Source organism: Peromyscus eremicus, chromosome 5 (assembly GCF_949786415.1).
Source record: "Peromyscus eremicus chromosome 5, PerEre_H2_v1, whole genome shotgun sequence".
NCBI classification, from domain to species: domain Eukaryota; kingdom Metazoa; phylum Chordata; class Mammalia; order Rodentia; family Cricetidae; genus Peromyscus; species Peromyscus eremicus.
Genome location: NC_081420.1, coordinates 96,497,512 through 96,518,690, shown reverse-complemented (window position 1 = coordinate 96,518,690; position 21,179 = coordinate 96,497,512). Strand labels below are relative to the sequence as shown.

General features: G+C 44.2%; 1 protein-coding gene across 3 annotated transcripts in view; it reads left to right on the top strand.

Moving 5' to 3' along the window:
- Positions 1 to 1,545: 1,545 nt before the first annotated feature.
- Positions 1,546 to 21,179, top strand: part of Znrf1 (zinc and ring finger 1) — a 105,282-nt gene continuing 85,648 nt past the window's right edge. For all 3 annotated transcript variants that reach the window (XM_059263980.1, XM_059263981.1, XM_059263982.1), the window contains exon 1: positions 1,546 to 2,109. In XM_059263980.1, the coding sequence (XP_059119963.1) occupies positions 1,686 to 2,109 (424 nt within the window). In that variant the 5' untranslated portion in view covers positions 1,546 to 1,685. The remainder of the gene's footprint in view (positions 2,110 to 21,179) is intronic.

Below are 21,179 nucleotides of genomic sequence, written 5' to 3'. Positions count from 1 at the left end.
CTTCCAGGCTAGCCACACTGGAAGAGGCAAGTCTATTAGCCCTTTTTATCTCTCTCCACTCTCCATACCCATTTTTGGAAGCACCTGGCACACTTGACAAAGTGACAGAGGAAGTCAGGCTAGGGACTGGGTGACGCTCACATCCAGCGCTGAGCACTTGAAAAATTATTTGTTCAATGAATAAGCGAATGTGAATAGATAAGAAAGACTGGGACTGAACTGGAAAGGTTCAATGCAATCTGGTCAACAAATATTTATTGAGTAGTGACTGTGTCCTTGCCTTGTGGCTCTATGTCAAAATACATGGTAAACAAAAACAGGAGTCGGCCTTGGACAAGGAGTTTCTAAAACCACTTCTTAGCTGCATCTTTCTATTTCCATGCTTTTATCCACCTATTGATTTTTTGAGGATTACATTCTAGCCTAAGAAATCAACTCGTTTCCTTAGATTCAAATACTTGGTTCTCATCTGTCAGCAAAATCCCGATTCCTCTGTGCCCCCAGGGCACTGTTGTATCTCCTAAGAGCTAACCCCAAATGTTTGGGTCCAAGCTAACTCCCCTCAAAATGCTAAACTTCCTAATGTTGGTCGGGGTCCTTGGATGGGAACCTCCAAGCGAACGGACAGCACATCCACCAGAGGGTGCTGTGAGGGCAGGTTTGTGGCGGGAGGGGAGCTCGCCCAATGACCCTCCAACACAGGTAGGCGTTTTAGTTGGTTTCCTTTCTTTCTAGTTTCCTTCCCACCCTCTAGAACCGTCGCCGCCCCTCCCCCACGCAAGGATTCTTCTTGCACACAGGGATTCGACTTTCGCGGCGACTCTAGCCGTGCTTGGTTCCGGAAGAAGTCTCGCCTCTGTCGCAGACGCCCCGTGGCTGGAGCTCTCCTGTCCCCGGACCGCCAGGGGCGCAGGCGGCGGGTGGGTGGGGACCTCCAGGGCTGCAGCGGTCCGCGGCGCCGCAGGGGCCGCGAAAGGGTTAACCCGGCGGGGGGGAGGGGGGGCGCGGGCCGCGCGTGCGCTCTGCCGCCCTCCATTGTCTCCACGGCGGCGAGGAGCGCCGGCGAGCGCAGCCCGGGACCGAGCGGGGCGGTGCGGCTGGCTGGAGGAGCCGGCGGCGGCTGGAGCCGGAGCGCGACGCCACGCGACCGCGGCTTCCAGAGCTCCGCCTGGCTGCCCCACCGCCGCGAGCCCTCCCGAGGCCTGGAGGAGTCCCGGCCGTCGGCCCCGGTCGTCGAGTCCTGAGACCGGGGACGCGCGCGGCGCCCCGAGCCTCCGCCGCTTCCTGCTGCGGGCGGGCGGGCGGGCGGGCGGCCTCCTCCGGCGCCTCCCTCCCTTCGCTGCGGCTCCTCAGGCTCTCGAGCCCGGGGGCGGCCTGTGGCGCGCGGCGCCCGCTCCGGACCGCGCGTCTTCGGACCTTAAGGAGAACATGCATTCGTCTTGGACTGTTTGAAATTCTTAGTTTGGGGTCCCCGCTCGCTCGCTTTTTCCGCCCCGCGGATTTCCTGAGGGTTTTTTCCTCTCTCTCGCTCTCTCTCTCTTTTTTTTTTTTTTCATTTTCTCCCCTCGAGGCTCTTTTGTAAACCTCCCCCCCCCCTTTATGTTCGCCCAGCCCTCCACCCGCTTCTGAGTAGTGGGGGAGGGTTTAGGCCTCCAGGTTCCCGCCCCACCGGGGCCCGGGCGAACATGGGGGGCAAGCAGAGCACGGCGGCCCGCTCTCGGGGCCCCTTCCCGGGGGTCTCTACCGATGACAGCGCCGTGCCCCCGCCGGGAGGAGCGCCCCACTTTGGGCACTACCGGACGGGCGGCGGAGCTATGGGGCTGCGCAGCCGCTCGGTCAGCTCGGTGGCGGGCATGGGCATGGACCCCAGCACGGCCGGAGGGGTGCCCTTTGGCCTCTACACCCCCGCCTCCCGCGGGACCGGCGACTCGGAGAGGGCGCCGGGCGGCGGAGGGTCCACGTCGGACTCCACCTATGCTCACGGCAATGGTTACCAGGAGACCGGCGGCGGTCACCATAGAGACGGGATGCTGTACCTGGGCTCCCGAGCCTCGCTGGCGGATGCTCTACCTCTGCACATCGCACCCAGGTGGTTCAGCTCGCACAGTGGTGAGTCCGCGGGTGACAGAGGCCTTAAAGGGTGGAGTGTAAGGGAGGGCGCGCCGGGGCGCCCCAAACCTCTTCGTGTGCTAAGCTATGGGTATGAAGCTAACTCCTGCCTTTCCCTTGGTTCCTCCTGTGCCAGAGGATGAATAAGATCAAGTGGTTTAACTACTGCCTAGGGAAAAAGCTGTCTACCAGGCTGCGGGGCCGGGCGTTTTAGGACTACAGGCATGTGTTCACTTGTGGATGGCAGAGTGAAACCTGCCCATTGAAGTCCCATTTATTAGCATCGTGATCCTCAGAGAAGAGGTCTTCTTGTCTGGCTTACAGTTTGGACTGTCTTCTTTTCTGCCACAGCAGCATGGTGTCTACCTGTCTGGTTAGGGAGGTAATGTCTCCTAAACAAAGAGTGAGAAAAGAAATAAAACTAAGGGGCAAGTGGTTCTTAGGTTAGGGTTCTTACCCTTGCTAGGAAAGGGAGGTGGCTAGTTTTCCCTGCCAGCTGGGTAGCTGTATAAATTGTTTAAAATGGAGCAGGAGGCTGGCTTAGACAGGTGTGGTCTGCTATATGGAAAGCCTTCCTCCTTGGATTTGCAGGGCCAGGGTTCTGGTCTCCCATGCTGCATTCAGTAGACTTGGCTCAGTGACTCTCACATCCCTCCATCTTTTTTTCTCCTGCTCCATGATAAGTGCCTGATCTTCTCGTGAATCTGCATCTTTTTTTTAAAAAAAACAAAACAAAAAAAAAAAAAAACAAAGCACCAGCAAGGTGGAGTATTATTGCCCTGCAGTTGGCACATGACTGGGGAGGAGGAAGATTGAAAGAATCTGGATGAATTCATTCTGTGCTCCTCTGGTGACAAGCCAGGAAAAGGCTGGAGGGGGATTTCCCAGGCTCTGGCTGGTAGGGCAGAAAAGGCCTGGCAGTTGCTTCTAGAGGAAAACAGGTCTGTCTGCTTGGCTGTCCTGAGAAGGGCAAGGCAGGCTTCTGGAAACCTGGTCAAAGGGGTGTGAGACTGCTTGCTGTTTGCTAATTAGCAGTTGAAGTGAAGAGGTAACATATTCAGACTCCTTTGGGTGAGTTGGGAAATTTTAGATACTGTGTAGGAGAAAGCATTCTCCTCTCCTTAGGGTACATTATGAAAGATTTACCTGTGGGATTACTCTTGTAGCTATTTCAAAACAGTAGGTTTTAGGGGGTTCTCTCCTTTTTTCTTTCTTTTGGTCAAGTCCATAGTCTTAAATTTTTGATATAACTTTGGTAGGGGTATAGTGGCTAGTTTAGAGTCTCTCTGACTGTAATTAAACTGTTGGAAATCAAATACAAGGCATATCTGCCTTCGGTACCCTTTAGGCATTTGGTTTTGCGTTAGGCATCTTGGAATTAACAATCTTCCTATTTAGTTTGAGTCCAGAAGGAGTCTACTGTATTTGTGAGACTATTGTGATTACATTTGTAAATAAACTGTCATTGATATGCTTTTAAAACTGAAAATTAGTGTAAATAGGTTCTCTAAAATCACAGAGTGATTTTTGAGTGTGGCAAACAACTAATTTTATAAAGTCTTTTTTTTTTTTTTTTTTTTTTTTGGTTTTTTCGAGACAAGGTTTCTCTGTGTAGCTTTGCGCCTTTCCTGGAACTCACTTGGTAGCCCAGGCTGGCCTCGAACTCACAGAGATCCACCTGGCTCTGCCTCCCGAGTGCTGGGATTAAAGGCATGCGCCACCACCGCCCGGCTCTTTATAAAGGTCTTATATGGAGGAGTGAGAAAATCTTACCTTTTGGACAAGATTTCTTAAGTCTGTCTCTTACTAGAAACTTCTTTATCCTTGTTCCACTGCCAGGTTCCCTGATAAAGTTAGGCGCTTACAACTGAATTCCAAATTTTCACACTCTTCAGCTGTGAAGCCTTAGATTTCTCCCCCACCATCACACCCCCATTCAGGCTGAGAGTAGGGAGCACCACTGAACAATAGGAATACAAGAAAAGCTGGAGATACTAATCTTTTCAGTGTCTCTAAAGTGTGTGTTAACATTATAGGTAATACATTTATTTATTTATTTATTTTTATTTATTTTAGTATATGGGACCATTCTGTCCTTTTGCAAGACTTTGAGCCTATTGAATGCTCCCCCCCCCCCCCCCCAGGGCATCCTGCAGTTCACCTCAAACTGCCTCCACAAATTCCCAGATGCCTTTTGCTGGGGTGGGTGTACCAGCCTGACCGAGAACCACTGTTTAAAGGGATTGGCTCTTTTGTACAAATAAAGTAATTAGCTTTTCCTGTGCTGTTCTCTTGAGGTGAGGGCTCATTTGCATCAGTGGTTCTGTCTCCTAGAACAGGCCATGGAATTTTCTGGGGCATCCTTTTCTCTCTTGTTCATGGCTGCAAGAAGAGAAGCCCTTTCTACTTTGGAGCCTTTGAGTTAGGTCTGAGCATCTTTTGCTCTTGAGTGGTAAGATTCCAGCGGTAAGGTTTTCGAGCTTGATTGACCAGATGCCTGGAAACTGATACAGTGTCGTTACTTGTGTTTTCAAGGTGCTTTGGGGACTCCTGAGAGCGCAGAAAGCCATCATTAGTGAAACAAGTCAAGGCTGTGGGCTTATGCTGTGTCTGGAAGTAGACTATTGAGGGGTTCCATTCTTAGGTCCTCTTCTGAGTAGCTTTGACCTTGGACAAGACACAGCACCTTTCTCTAGGCTGATCTTTGTTATTTTAAAAATAGATGTGGTAATCCTCAGTGGTGGCAGCTTGTAATGGTTGTTCTCCAAAACCCTATGAGAGGATATACTGCAATCACATTTGTCTTCCCTGTTCCTGTGCCTTCCTCACGCTGTGACCCTTGAACATCTTGAGTTCTTTATGACAGAAATGTTTGTTCTTCCATTCTTCACATAGATAGCTCCTATGGACCCCTTAGGGCTCAACAGAAATTTCTCCTCAGAGGCCACTCTTAACATCTGGCCCTACCTGTGATTGTTTTCAATCATTTGTGCTAATCTTAACAGGGTTTTGTTTTTTTTTTTTTTAGCATGTTTTATAAGCATTTATCGACTTACTTATTTTTTCTTGTAGTTTGATTAAGTTCTCAGCTCTGTGAGACCAGAATGATCTTTGATCACTGCTGTAAGTCTTACACTGTGCCTGGTACAGGTATTTGCTGAATGAAAAAATGTGAATGGTTTATGTCCATCATCTCCTTCATCACTGTAACTCTACTCCCAGTTTGCAGGCGAGGTGAGGAACTCAGACAGCTAGCTAGTAGGTAGCAGAGGTAGGGACTGGAATGCTAGCCTGATAGCACCAGAACCCTGGCTCTTTTTATTTAGTACTTTGTTTGATTAATTATTATTTGTTTGTTTTGAGACAAGGTCTTAATATATGACCCTGACTGGCCTCAAACTTATATAATACAGGTTGGCTTTGAACTCTTAATCCTTTTGCCTTCACCTGAATTGTTTCAGTTATAAGCATTTGTTGCTTATGTCCAGCTGTGCCTCTCTCATCTGTAACTTAAGGAAGTAGTACCCTGGAAACTTACTAGCCAGTAAGTAGGAAGGCTAGGCTTATGATAGTGCCTGACTTAGAACCTTGAGCAGACGAGTCATGTAGTCCGGGATTTATTATATGTTCATCTGTAGATATCTGTCCTCCAGCAGAGTCATTGTTGAGGGTCTTTTGTGTATACACAAAAACAAAAGCCAGAGGAAATCCAAAAGGAACATGGTGGTGTCTTAGAGACAGTGGTGGTGTTCTGTGCCTGCTCTGTCTCCTTAGAACTTGATGAGCGGAGAGGTCTACATGTATGGGAACATAGGCCCCAGATGGAGGCTGGTGCTGTCTGGAGTCTGACCTACATCCAGTTCTCCCATAAATACTACTGAGGAAAACCACTTTGGAGAAGCAGTTACAGCCCTCTCCTTTCACTGTTCAGCTGCTGGTTTTGTTCTGAGGTGATACTATAGCTTTTGGTTTTCTGATGCTACTCTGGAGGTCTTTCTTTTTTGTAGTAGTTCTGTTAATCTTGGAATAGGGGTTCCCAAATATGGAGAGAAAACATGAAATATCCACCGTGTTAGGAGATGTTGTTATTTTCTGAGTTCTGCTGGAAAATGGCTGGCTATTGAGGGGTTTGGTCTGGCTTCTTAGTAATGTATGTGTATATTCAAAAAATCTGAATTTGTTCTGTATTTGTTCTGAGGCTGAGATGGAATGACTTTGCTAAGTGTCTGAATATGCTAGCAGGGTATCTTCTAAATTCTATTTTGCTGTCACACTAGGATTTTCAAAAGGTTTAATTTTTATCCTAGTTGCCAACTCTTGGAGTGGATCAGAAAACCTTTGTGTCTCACTGTAGGTATGCTGGAGGTAATGGGCCTTTGTGAGCTTTCTGAAGAAGCAAAAGCATTCTGTGGTCCCTAAAGAGCTAGATCCATGCCCTGCCCAGCTTTGCAAGAACATGCTAACCTTAATGAAGACTTTGTTTTTAATGCAGGATTTTTGGCTTTTTATTACCATGAGGGGCTTATTTTCCACGCTTCCTTCAGGAAAGATAATTTCCTAAGAGTCTTAGTTAACTCTTCCTCACGAGATCTGAAAGGCATTGCAAGCAACAGTGGTTAAATCCTTAACGTGGTTGCTTTATGGATGTGTATATTTTTATATTAAACAGACTCATCGCCAACTATGTCACAAGGAATACTGTGAGCCAGGGCATCCTTAACCAGAGAGAGAGTGCTAGCTCCATTCTTGAGAAGGAACATGCTGTGTATTCTACAAATGTGATGATACTCCATCTGAGCTCAATGGGCACTGAACTCAAGTTTTAGAATACCCAGTTATAGCCAGTAAGGTGGCTTAGCAGATAAGGGCACCTTGCCACCAAGCTGATGATTTGAGTTCAATCCCCAGGACGCACAAGGTGGAAGGAGAGAACCAACTCTCCTAAATTGTCCTCTGACCTCCACATGTCCATATACACATGTACACACATACATGCACACAAATAAAGTAAAAACTTGTGATACTTTAATTTGGCAGGAAAGACCTCATAGGGAACCAATGTTGACTTAGATGGATATTGGTCCTGCTCTTCTTAAGCCTTAAGTTAGGTTAACCACAGTAGGTCTCTGAAGTTGTGGTACTCATCGAATAAGTTAGCCCCAAACCTGAATGCTAACTTTAGTCTCTAGAATGATAGGTTATTATATATTTTTATACATTTTCCCCCTAAAGATTGCTGTGGCCCAGTCGAAATCAAATGGTTGGGTCTTAGCAGTCCCTTCCCCCACTTTTGGGTTTCTCTGTGTATCCCTATCTGTCTTGGATCTCACTCTGTAGACCAGGCTGGTCTTGAACTCAGAGATCCACCTGCCTCTGCCTCCCAAGTGTGCGCCACCACTCTCTGGCTGGTTCTTAGCATCTTAACATTATAGGCTTAAGTACTAGAAGAGGCTTATCAGAGACCTAGCAGTTTGTACTTTTTGGTTTTTCGAGACAGGGTTTCTCTGTGTAGCTTTACGCCTTTCCTGGAACTCACTTGGTAGACCAGGCTGGCCTCGAACTCACAGAGATCCGCCTGCCTCTGCCTCCGAGTGCTGGGATTAAAGGCGTGGGGCACCCCCCCAACACACCTCACCCCCCCCCACCCCCCGCCAGTTTGTACTTCTTAAGTTCTCATAAGAACTAGCTGTGGTGGTGCACGCCTTTAATCCCAGCACTTGGGGGGGGGGGGCAGAGGCCGGTGATCTGTGAGTCCAAGGCCAGCCTGGTCTACAGAGTGAGTTTCATGACAGCTAGGGCTACACAGAGAAACCAAGGTGGGGTGGGGGGAGAGAACCAAGTTTATCTTTGCATCCAGAGTTGGGTTCCTGTCTCTGGTGTGCTGTTTGGATAAGGAGTAAAGACCAATGATCAAGTAGGAAGTTGATAAGGAACCAAATTTCATCTTAAATCAGCAGCGGGGACAGTTTCTGGACTGATGGCAATTTATCTTGAGATCTCCCTGACTTGGAAGGCAAGCAAAAAGGTGAAGTCACAATATCATGTGACTCAAGGTGAGGTGAGGCATGATAAGAATTTATAGTGTACTCTCGGACATATAACAAGAATTAAGCCGGGCGGTGGTGGTGCACACCTTTAATCCCAGCGCTCGGGAGGCAGAGGCAGGCGGATCTCTGTGAGTTCGAGGCTAGCCTGGTCTACAGAGGGAGATCCAAGAAAGGTGCAAAGCTACACAGAGAAACCCTGTCTCGAAAAACAAAACAAAACAAAAAAAGAATTAAACAGATATAAACAGGAGCTCTCCTGATAACTGAATGACTCCAGAGTATTCCTAAATTTGACTGGGCCTGGTGTTCTCTGTGGAGCCTCAGGACAATGCAGATGTCTGGACCCCAATCCCAGAGTTCAGTAGAGCCGAGGAGAATTTGTAACAGATTCTGAGAGTGTAGTTAGTGTAGCATCTACTCAGCTCTGTCATGGATTTCATTTTCCCTTCTGAAACAGAAAGAACTTGGTGCTTATTTGGGTGTGTTTATTAGCATTGTTTTTTGATATTTCTAAACAAGGTAGATATTTTCTAGACAGGATCCATACAAGTATTTTTCACCAGCAAGAGCATTCTTCATAATTTTTTTTTTCCCCACATGGAGCTAAGCATTTGTCTCCTACATAAAGGCCTAAGCCAGTCTGCCATGGTCTTGAGAACAGACAGTAATTAGCAGCGTCCTCCTGGGTGTGCCTCCCCCTCCTTTTCCTGTAAGGCCCAGTCGCCTTGGGCTGTCGGTACCACTGAAGGGCCTGCTGAGTTGTGGCCTCTCACATACAGGCCCAGCCCGGAGCTGCAGAGGTCAAGAGCTAGGACAAATCATGACACTAAAGTGGACACATTACCCAGTTTCCATATTCCCCTCACTGTCTCAAAGCAGGAGAAACTGGTTGCACTGAGACATTCATTTAGTCAACTGATAATTATTGAGTACCTGCCGTATTCCAGGAACTTTTGTAGTTGCGGGGAACATCTTAAAGATTAACATTCTTTTCAAGAATCTTTGCTTTCTTCCTCTCCCCCCTCGCCCCCAGACAGGGTTTCTCTGTGTAACAGCCCTAGGCTGTCGTGGATCTCACTCTGTAGACCAGGCTGACCTCAAACTCACAGAGATCCGCCTGTCTCTACCTCCCAAGCACTGGGATTAAAGCCTTTCTTCCTTTTTAAGAGTCTGTTCTCCTCAGGCTTTAGGTTTTATCTTCTTTATCAGCTCTGTTGTGTAAACACACTCAGGTGTGTGAGGTTGCTGCACAGGTGTTTCTTCTGAACTCTTCAGTGACTGTCCATTTTTTACTAAACTCTATTTCTGGGCTAGGCAGGTGATCTTTGTGTTTCTAGCAGACTAAGAAATGTCTCAGGTGACCTAGTATCAGGGCTCTCTGTCTTCTCAAAGAGAACATCTAAAGAAGGGCTATTTTTCAGAATTGTCATTTTATCCTTGGACTTCAGTATCTTTGTTATGCCTTTGTTTTCTGGTTATTGAACACTAGAAGCATGGTTTACCACTTTTCTATGTCTGTCTTTGTTAAGGAAAGTTCCCCTTGGTCTGGTAAGTGTAGGTTTCTGAGCTCCATGGTATCGATAATCCAGTGCCCCCCACCCCCCGTTGCTTTATACTGAGGTAAAATACATTTTTTTCAAGACAGGGTTTCTCTGTGTAGCCCTGGCTGTCCTAGAACTCACTCTGTAGACCAGGCTAGCCTCGAACTCACAGAGAGCCTCCTACCTCTGTCTCCCGGTGCTGAGATTAAAGGTATGTGCCACCACCACCCGGCTCATCTTCGCCATTTTTAAGTGTCTAGCTGAGTGGTGCAGTAAGGATTGCAGTAAGGGATTGTAAAGTGTTTGTCTTGTGACTGTTTCACTTAGCTAATGCCCGTTACCTTCAGCCATGTTGTATCTCCTCCTGTCAGAATTTCCTTCCGTTTCAGGGTTGAGCATTACCACACAATGTGTGTTACAAAGTGTATAATACAGAATGTATACCACATTTTGCTTCTCTGTGCATTTGTCACTGACACATGGATTGCTTCCATGTTATTGTGGCTAATACTGTTGTGAGTGTACAAATTTAGACCCTAATTTTGCACCACCACCACCACCACCACCACCACCACCACCACCACCACCACCACCACCACCACCACCGCTCCAGTGATGGGGATGTTTCTAGGCTCTATAACCACTGAGCCATATCCCCAATGTTTTCATATATACCCAGGAGTAAAATTGCTGCATTGTATTTTCTATTTTTTTGAGATAGTGCCTCATGTAGTTCAAACTGGCAAACTCACTGTGTAGCTGAGGATAAATGTGAACATCTGACCCCCTGCCTCCAGCTCGAGTGCCAGGATTACCTGCCCGGTTTGTTTGGTGCTGGTGATTGAACTTGGCGTCATACATTGAAGGCAAATACTACCAAGTTCAGCTATGTCCCCAGCCCCTCTGTTTTGGAACCATTGTCCCCTTTCTCTCAGGTCTTGGCTGTATTGCTGGGGGATGGTCTGGAATTCACTGTGTAGACCCTGCTGGCTTAAACTCAGAGATCTGCTTGCCTCTGCCTCCTGAGTGCTGAGATTATAGGCATGGAATCACTTTTTTTTTTTATAATAGCTAACCTAATGAGTGTGATGTTGTAGTTTACATTTCTGCCATATGATTTTTTTTCCTAGCCATTCGTACATCTTTGTAGAAATATGTGTTCATATCATTTGCCTATGTGATTTTTTTTTTCATTTCATGTATATGGGTGTTTTGCACCTTGCACCCCCCCCCCCCCAATCTATGCACTACATTTGTGCTTGCTACCCTTGGATTCCAGTCTCCCAGAACTGGAGTTACAGAAGGTTGTGAGCTGCCATGTGGTTGCTGGGAATTGAAACTAGGTCCTCTGGAAGAGCAGCCAGTGCTCTTAACCACTGAGCCATCTCTCCAGCCCCTCCTCTGTCTATTTTTGAATCAGGTTAGGTTTTTGTTTTGTTTTGGGTTTTTTTTTTTTTTTTTGGATGATTTTTCAAGACAGGATTTTTGTGTGTAATAGCCCTAGCTGTCCTGTAATTAGCTCTGTAGACCAGGCTGGCCTTGAACTTGCAGAGATCTGCCTGCCTCTGCCTCCCGAGCAGAGGATTAAAGTTGTGCGCCACCACCGCTTGACTGTTTTTTCTTTTATCCTCATTTTTAATGTTGTTTTCAGTAATTTACTAAAGCCTTGTATGATAGCCAATACCAGTGACTGTTATTCCCAAGAATAACTAATAAACCTTTATTACTTTTTGCTCAAAATGAAGAATTTAAAAGGTTCATGTTGATGATTTTTTTCTTTTTGTTTTATTGAGAAACTATGACAACTGGCTGTTAGATATGCCTTAATTTCTGAAAGGCGACTTGGTGAAATGTTGCCATGAGTGTCGAGTGCACGTGCGTTTTGTCATCTTGAGCTTGTTGAATTAGACTCATAATATGGCCCCAAACTTCTTGTTTGTAGTACCCTTCCCTCTATAAAATATGATTAAAACATACTTCACAAACATCTGTTCTAAAATTACTCACTTCCATATTGTGTGTTACTGTATATCTTCTAAGGTCAAAGGTGACTTCTTAGCATGTAGGAGAAGCAGAGCTACTCAGATGATTTGGGACAGAGCTAGAAAGTCCCACGACCCCAAGCCTGTGTGGTCATTTTGCCCACAGTTCTGAGCTCTTTGGAGACATTTTTGTTTGTTTCCATCGCCAGTAACTTTTTTCCTTTAGAGAAGAGCTAGTTAGGATTCATTTATTCTGATACTCCCCTGAGGCCAGAAAATTCTACAGGAACTTAAAGGAACCCTTGGGATTCCACACTAACAAATTAGTTTCGTGAAATACTGTTTATTCTGTTTATTTACACCCTCAAAGTTATAATACCACTTATACTAGCTAGAAGGTTTTCTAAAACACCAGTCACTACTATAACAACCATCCCCAAATTCCCATGTAAACCATCGATTATTGGATTGACACAAACCTGGTCAAATAAGGCTGAAACTTCTGTACCATTGTAACCAGATGCCCTGGAGAGCTGTAGGTAAGTCTTAAGACCTGTGGTGAGGGCTGGCTTGCAAGCTAGCTGCCTTCCATCTTAATATCTGACTGGCCCAGTTATATTAGTCGAGTTTAATCAGTCCTACCTGTTCTCTCAATCTGAAGGCCAAATGCAGCACAAAAAGCTAAGTGAATATAAACATCTCCTGTATTTGGGTATAGGAATCTCCAGTGAAGTGGCAGACCTATGAAAAATACTATTATGAGCTGTTCTATTTTGCTGTGGCTTTGGAAAACCTTTGGATTTCTTTACTGAAATTTGTTTAGGGAAAAAAATCTTTTTAATGAAACAGTGTGAGTCACAAAGCAGCCACCCCTTCTTATAATAGCATTTCTCACCAGAGGAATTTTTGGTAGCTGTTGGGGGGAGGGATGTGAGTAGGTTGTGGATGATACATCCCTTGGTAGAACATAGCCAAAGGCTGCTACATGACAGCTCTGGTGCTTTCCTTGCTGACACCAAGCTCTGAATTCAAAATGCAGGACTGCAGAACAGAACAGAGAAACTTGGGTTAGTGAATGGATAACAGCAGCATGAACAATGAGATTGGAGCCTCGACATTGTAGATCAGTTCAAATCCCATTGCAGTGTAAAAGGATCGTGCAACAGGCCTGCAGTCAGAGTACTGATCCATATAGAGCAGAATATCGGCTTTCTGGGTTAGGAGATGGCAGTGGACCTAATGATGCCCATTTGAAGATCACAAATAGTTTCTTTCCTTCACTCTCTGCCCATTTCCAGATTGAAGTTACAAAGTGGAGGCACCTTCATTCAAAGAGTGGATTTGTAGAACTTGTCTTTGCCCTTAAAACTTTTGGTTCAAAATGGGGTTGTATTAAATTAAAATGCTTCTGCATAGTAAGGAAAGTGATTACCAGGCCAGCAGCCCGTTCTACAGAGCGAGTTTCAGGACAGCCAGGACGATGCAGAGAAACCCTATGTTGAAAAAAAAAAAAAGATAGTTTATAGAATGGTAGAAAATCTACCAGCTATTGATCCAACAAGAGATTAATATTCAGAATATACAAAATCACAAAACAAACAAAAAAACACTTAGCCGGGTTGTGGTGGCCCACACCTTTAATACCACCAGCACTTGTGGGGTGAGGGGCAGAGTCAGCAGGATCTCTGATTTGGAGACCAGCCTGGTCTACAGAGCGAGTTCTAGGACAGCCAGGACTACACCGAGAAAGCCTGTCTCGAAAAATCAACAAAACAAAACAAAATAGAATTTAGAATAGGGCTGGAGAGGTGTCTTAATGATCAGGAGCATTTTCTGCTCTTTTAGAGGACCCAGGTTCTGTTCCTATAGCATCCTCATGTTGTCTTACAACTGTGTAACTCCAACTCCATGGTGTTCCAATGCCCTCTTCTGGCCTCTGTGAGTGCTGCATGCGTATGCTGCACAGACGTACATAGACTCAAAACTCACATTAAGAAGAAAATTTAGAATTAAGATACCAGTATTCAAAAGCACTTGCCCTACACCTGTCTCCAAACCCAAGATTTAAGTTTGAAGGTTTTTGGGGGGTTGTGTTTGTTTAGAGCTAGGGTCTCATGTATTCCAGTCTAGCCTTCCCCTCATTATATAGCTACAGTTGACTTTCAACTTCTGATTCTCCTGCCTCTGCCTCCCTACTGCTGGGATAGCAGACATGAATAACTTCTTGGGTTATGTGGCCCTGGGGATTGAACTTAAGGCTTCATGCATGCTGGCAAGCATTCTGTTTATTGAGCTAACCCCCATTACTTTTTTTAGAGACAATAAAGTCTTGCTTATACTGGCCTATAACTTTGTAACCCATGCTGGCCTCAAACTAGCAATCCTCCTGACTCAGCTTCCTCCTGTTGTGTTTATAGATAAGAACTACCACAGCTATCTCTTGAGTCTTAGTTCTAACTGTCATCTTCTTCATTGACTCACAGTTCCACAGGCCTCATTTCCGAACCACAGCTTTATGTAAGATGTAGACACAGGAAAATCTGACAAGTTTTACAGCTCTTAAGATTTGAAAAGTCATGGCTGACTCCTATTTGTATTTTCCTGACTTTGTACTTTTTTTCCCCCACAAAGCCTCATACCAGTTCTAAGTCTCCAGGGCTCAAAGGGGGGAAACAGGAAATCCATATTTGATGCCTGAGAACCAGCAACAACTAATAGAGAAAGGGCACCAGTCCTCGGAGGGAGAGTTCTGGGCCTGGGGTGACCTGTATCAGTTCCTATACAACTTAGGTTGTGTAGTAGAAACTCAACTTTTCTGTGATGTCATCATTATAAAGTAGCTTTCTGTCTAAGGAGCAAAACACTTAGGAAAGGGGTCTTTTATCTAGCAGTAGGAGTCACTCTCCTATTTCTCTTACGTGGAGACTTGCTGGATGCTTATCTTAGGATCCCAGCTGCAGCCGGAAGTCCTTCCTCTTTCCTCCCCTTTCCTCTTAGTAATGAACTCTCAAGATTTTAGTCTTGTGGTTGGTGAATGGGTAAGTCAGATGGTCGGCGCTGTTTCGGTTTTTGTTTTACTGGTACATTTCAGGAAATCAGATAGTGCTGTGACTGAATAGGAGCTCTTCGGTGACTAAATGTTTTCAAACTAGGAACCATTTCAGGAATTCAAAAGATAATATACTTAATAGGCAAATGATAATTAAAACATAGACATAATTGTGTATGTCCTTTCCATTCTCATTTTCTCCATTTCTCCTCAACAATAACCATTGCCCTGACTGTGGTGTTTATCCTGATATATATGTGTAAGTGTATAATATATATCATATACATATATGTCATCTATGTATGCATGTATGTGTATATATATTATTTTTGCTGCTTACATTTGTCCAGAGCTGTATTTATTGTACTTGTTAATTTTTTATACATTGCATAGACTGCATCCTAATGTCTAAATGTGTGTGTGTGTGTGTATAACAAAACAGATTTGCAATGTGTAAATTGGTTTTACTTACTACCACAGTAGTTCACTTCCATTTCCATACTATTGGATGACTTTACATTACCATCTGTTGTTGTTCCCTTCTTAATAAATAAGTATTAAAATTGTTTTCACTTGCTTCAAGAATGTTTTCATGTTTCCTTAGCTTTTTTTTTTTTTTTTAAACAGTTGTTATATAGCCTGGGTAGGTCTTGAACTCATTTTGTATAGCTGGAGATGGTCTTGAACCCCTGATCCTTTTGGCTATCCCTCCCAAATGCTAGGATTAAAACATGCCGCCACCACACCTGGCCTCCTTACACTCTAATGAGTTTTTCTAGGGCACAACCTTAGTCATGAATAGCTAGGTCATAGAGGTGTGTATATGTGTATCTTTAGCTCTGAATTAAATAGTACCCAATATATGTCTGGTGTGCTTGTACCAGTTTGTACTCTCCAGATAGCATGCTTTCCTTCCTTTGTGTTTTTGTCTAAAAGTTTAATAGGATTTGGCTTGTGGTGGGTGTAAATTTCATATCATTATTTGTTATTGTATTTGTTATTAATACATTTGATAAAATTTATTTACATATATGTTAATATTGTATATTTAAGCATCATTTTTCAATTGTGAAATACTTGCTCATGTCTTTCTGTAGCACAAATTCTAATTGGTCTTAATAATAAAAATCCAGAGTTAATATAGGGGTAAATGCCAAAAGAGGAGAGAGACAAAGGAACAAGCCACAGCCACTTCTTACCTCCCCTGAATTCTCAGCCTGAAAGGGGGCGAGCTCCTGTCTCCTCCCACCTTTATATTCCTTTCTCTGCTCAGCCATCACTTCCTGTCTCCACCTCCCTAGTGCTGGGATCAAAGGCGTGAGCCACCACTGCCTGGCTCTGTTTCTCTTTTACACTGGATCAGTCTTGCATCTCTCACTCATGTTACTATTAGGTGGCTCACCTTCCTTTAACATCTCTCTCTCCTTTATTTATAGCATGTATATGCACATGTGTTTTTTTTTTTAAGATTTATTTATTATGTATACAGCATGTATGACTGCAGGCCAAAAGAGGGCACCAGATCTCATTACAGATGGTTGTGAGCCACCATGTGGTTGCTGGGAATTGAACTCAGGTCCTCTGGAAGAACAGCCAGTGCTCTTAACCTCTGAGCCATCTCTCCAGCCCATGCACATGTGTTTTGTTCCATAGTTTTTGTGTGGAGTTTAGAGGACAGCTAGGGTTCCTGGGATTGAACTCAGGTTGTCAGGCTTGGTACCAAGCACTGTTATCCACTGAGCCGTCTCTTTGGATTGGTTCTGTCTTGGTTTTGCTTTGCTGTCACTTGTAATATAGAAGTATCCTCTATTTGGGTTTATTTCTTTATTCTCTGATTTCATGTGGTTAACTCAATTTTAATATGACTGACTAGTCATATTTTCTTTCATGGCATATGCATTTTGTATGGTAAATATTTTCTTTCCCTGAAGTTTTTGGCTTTCAGGGCTGGAGAGATGGCTCAGAGGTTACGAGCACTGGCTGCTCTTCCAGAGGTCCTGAGTTCAATTCCCAGCACCCACGTGGTGGCTCACAACATTTGTAATGAGATCTGGTGCCCTCTTCTGGTGTGCCAGCACACATGCAGACAGAACACTGTATCTATAAAAAATCTTTTTTTAAAAAATTGGCTTTCATATTTAAAAACTTAATATATGGAGAATTAATTTCTTGTTGTTTTCTCAGAATTTGATAATAGCTCTAGGTTGGCTCCTGTCTCCACCTCCCAAGGACTGGTATTATAGGGGTATGCTACTACTTCCAAATTTTGAGAATTAATAGATTTTTCTCTTTTCATGTGAATAACCAGCTCTCTCAACATCCTGTTAGCAGTATCAAGTCTTTACTCTGTGGTTTGTAGAGCCACCCCTGTCCTGTCAGCTCTTTCCAGGCATATTTCTTACTGGCTTGTTCTGTTCCATGGATCAATTTGTCTGTCCTTGTGCTGATACTGTCTTGATTACTATAGTTTTTTGTTATTTTGTTTGTTTTTGAGACAAAGTCTCTATTATGTAGCTCTGGCTGTCCTTGAACTCACTCTGTAGACCAGACTGGCCTCAGACAGATCCACCTGCCTCTGCCTTCTGTGCTGGGATTAAAGGTGTGGGCATCACACCTAGCTGTGTGGCAATTGCAAATCCTTTCCCTTACTGGATTCTTTTTCGGGACTATTGGCTAAGTGAAACTTTCCAGGGTTACAATAAGGGATCGAGATGGGAGCAACAAAGTGAAGCCCGAAGTTCCAGGGATTACTGTTTATACCTGGGATTCTTAACGGCAGGATGTCTGGTGCACCCGCCCTAATGGGCAGTTTCACATTTTTCCTCTGCTATATTGCACAAACAACATTTCCCTATGTCTTTGTATCACAAAGAGCAGTTTTGAGTGTTTCAGACAACAATAAAAACAAAAACTGCCTGACTATTTTGGATACTTTTTGATTCCAGACAAATTTTAGGATCTGTGTTATTAATATCAGTGAGCAAAAAGAACTGAACTGCTGAGATTTATATCCTCATCACAGACTCATTTGCCATGTTTTTGTTGTTAATTTTTCACTGGTTTGTTTTTCTGTTTTTTTGAGTTCCAGGTTTCCTGGATGTATGTATGGCAATCCTTTTACCTTAGCCTTCCAAGTGCCAAGATTACAGGGCTGTGTCCCATGCCCACTTCATTTGCTGTCTTTATAAACGGATGATGAGACTGGATTTACAGATGTAAGAATTGATTTTTTTTTTTTTGAAGATTTACGTATTTTATTGTGTGTGTATGGGTGTTGTACCACATATGTGCCTGGTGCCCATGTAGGCCAAAAGAGGATGTCAGATCCCTCAGAACTGGAGCACATACACAGTTGTTAGCCACCATGTGGATGCTGGGAATTGAACCTAGATCATCTGAAATGCAGACAGTGTTCTTAACTGCTGAGCCATCTCTCCGGCCCCAAGAATATAATTTTTAAAATAGTTTTTTACATATTTTCAATTTATGAAATTATTTTCAGGTGGGGCAGTGGTGGTGCACGCCTTTAATCCCAGCACTGGGAGGCAGAGGCAGGCGGATCTCTTGTGAGTTCGAGGCCAGCCTGGTCTACAGAGTGAGATCCAGGAAAGGCGGAAAGCTACACAGAGAAACCCTGTCTTGAAAAACAAAAAAACAACAAAAAAAATTTTTCAGAACTTTTACAAACAGATTCACACACCTACTGTTAATATTCTGATCAGCCCCTTGAAATCCCACCCTTGGCTCCGCCCTCCATCTTGATGTAAAAACCTCATTCTAAGGGAAATCTCCTCCCCTTCCTCGCTTTCTCTTCCACTTTTCTTCCCACAAGTTGCACACCTTCCCCCTCTCCCTCCCTCCCTCTCCTTCCTCTTTCTCTTTCTGTCTCTTTCCTATCTTTCTCTTCATCTCTCTGTTATAATCAACTCTCCATGTGGATACAGCAGCTGAGTTGTGAGTTACTGGCCGCCGCCCGCATGGCATGCATCTGCCCAGCCCACCGGGGCATCTGCCGAGCATGTTTCCCGGCATGCCCGGGATACCCTCAGGGGTCCCCCTTGCAATAATTCATAATACCTACAGCTTTAAAACTCCTTGGATATTACCAGAAATACAAATAATTGACAAGTATTACGTTCTTGGCTCTGTAAAGCAGCTTAAGATCTTAAACTAGAATTGGTAAGTCTGAAAAGTCCACATTGACCTGATCCTGGGAAGAGGAGTATCATGTGATCTTAAAAGTGACAAGGTCTGAAGGGGTGTTAGGCCTAACACTGAGACCTACTTTAGTCAGAATTCCTTGTGTGAACCAAAATAGATACAGCCTCTGCTATGTCTTGGTACTTTGATGCAGTCTGTTGAAAGGCAGCTTTTAAAAAGCCCTTTTAGGGGGATGGAGTGATGCTCAGCAGGGAGGAATGCTTGGCTGCACTTGCAGAAGACCTGGGTTCAGCTCCCAGTACCCACATGGTGGCTCACAAGTCTGTAGCCCTAGTTGCAGAGAATCCAATGTTCTCTTCTGGCCACTGAGGGCACCAGGCATGCATGTGGTGCATAGACATACACACAGGCAAAACACATAGACACATAAAATAATTTAAAAACTTTTAAAAAATGATTTATTTATTTATTTTTATTTTACGTGCATTGGTGTTTTGTTTGTATGCATGTCTGTGTGAGAGTATCAGATCTCCTGGAGTTGGACTTATAGACAGTTGTGAGCTTCATGTAGGTGCTGGGAATTGAACCTGGGTCCTTTAGAAGAGCAGCCAGTGCTCTTAACCGCTGAGCCATCTCTCCAGCCCCTTAAATATTTTTGTGTTTTTTTAAATATATAATTTATTTTATATCCACTGGTGTTTTGCCTACATGCATGATTGTGTGAAGATGTCATATCTTTTTTTTTTTTTTTTTTTTGTTTTTTTTTTTGGTTTTTCGAGACAGGGTTTCTCTGTGTAGCTTTGCGCCTTTCCTGGGACTCACTTGGTAGCCCAGGCTGGCCTCGAACTCACAGAGATCCGCCTGGCTCTGCCTCCCGAGTGCTGGGATTAAAGGGGTGCGCCACCACCGCCTGGCTGAAGATGTCATATCTTATAGACAGTTGTGAGCTGCCATGTGGGTGCTGGGATTTGAACCTGGGTCCTCTGGAAGAATATTCAGTGCTCCTAACTGCTGAGCCATCTCTCCTTACAAACTTTTTTAAAGACACCTTTTTTTTTTTTTTAAAAAAAGAGACAGGGTTTCTCTGTGTAGTTTTGGTGCCTGTCCTGGATCTTGCTCTGTAGACCAGGATGGCCTTGAATTCACAGAGATTCACCTGGCTCTGCCTCTCCTTGCTGGGACTAAAGGCGTGCACCACCACTGCCCAACTTTAAAGACAACTTTTTATTATTATTATTATTATTATTATTATTATTATTATTTTGAGACAGGATTTCACTTTGTAGCTCTCGATAGCCTAGCACTTCCTGGCACTTGTTATATACCCCAGGCTGGCCTTGAACTCAGATCCACCCAAGTGTAGGTATCTACCACACCGGGTGGTGGTGGCACACACCTTTAATCCCAGCACTTGGGAGGCAGAGCCAGGCGGATCTCTGTGAGTTCGAGGCTAGCCTTGTTTACAAAGCGAGTTCCAGGAAAGGCGCAAAGCTGTCTCGAAAAACAAAAAACAAAACAAAACAAAAAGTACCTACCACCAACCCAACCTGGCCATGTGTTTTATTTCCTGTCTTCCATCAGATTAGTTGGGTTGTCTTTATCCTATACTTCCATCTATACCTTTCTCCATTCCCTACCATCTGGAAGCTTTCAGTTCTTTTAGTTGCTCCTCCTGAATTTTTGGTCTGCATACTTCAACGAAATCTAAAGTTAAATCATTATCTCTACTCTCTTCCTAAATAAGAACCCACAGTTTGTGTTACACATTGCTTTGGTTCCGTATTATAATCCACTTTGTTTTCATACGCTAGAATTAGTTATTGCTATTCTTATTTGATAACGTCTGCTCACTTGGATTCACCCACCTGCTTACCCTTCCTCTGCCTCCTGTTCTTTCATCTTACTTCAACCTGAGCTACACTCCCTGTCACCATAGGTGGGCTGCACAGGTGTTTTGTCATTCTACTACTGCTAATTTTTGGGTTTTGTTGTTGTTTTTTGTTTTTTTGCCAAATACGTTTTTATTTGTCATGACATTGGATAATTTACCTGGGGTTAAAAAAAAAAAAAAAAAGCCTGGGTTTGTAGGTTTTTCTTTTCTTTCTTTTTTCTTTTCTTCTCTCAATAGTTTTACTGCTGTGTTTTGTTTAGTTCCTGAATTGTAGTGGTGAGGTCTCTTTCTAAACTCTCGAGCTTATCTTTTGTCTGCTGCTCTGTTCCCTTTGTTCTTGGTTTTCTGCAAGCTTACTATAATGTGATCCTCACTTGATTTACCTTTATTTGTTCTGTT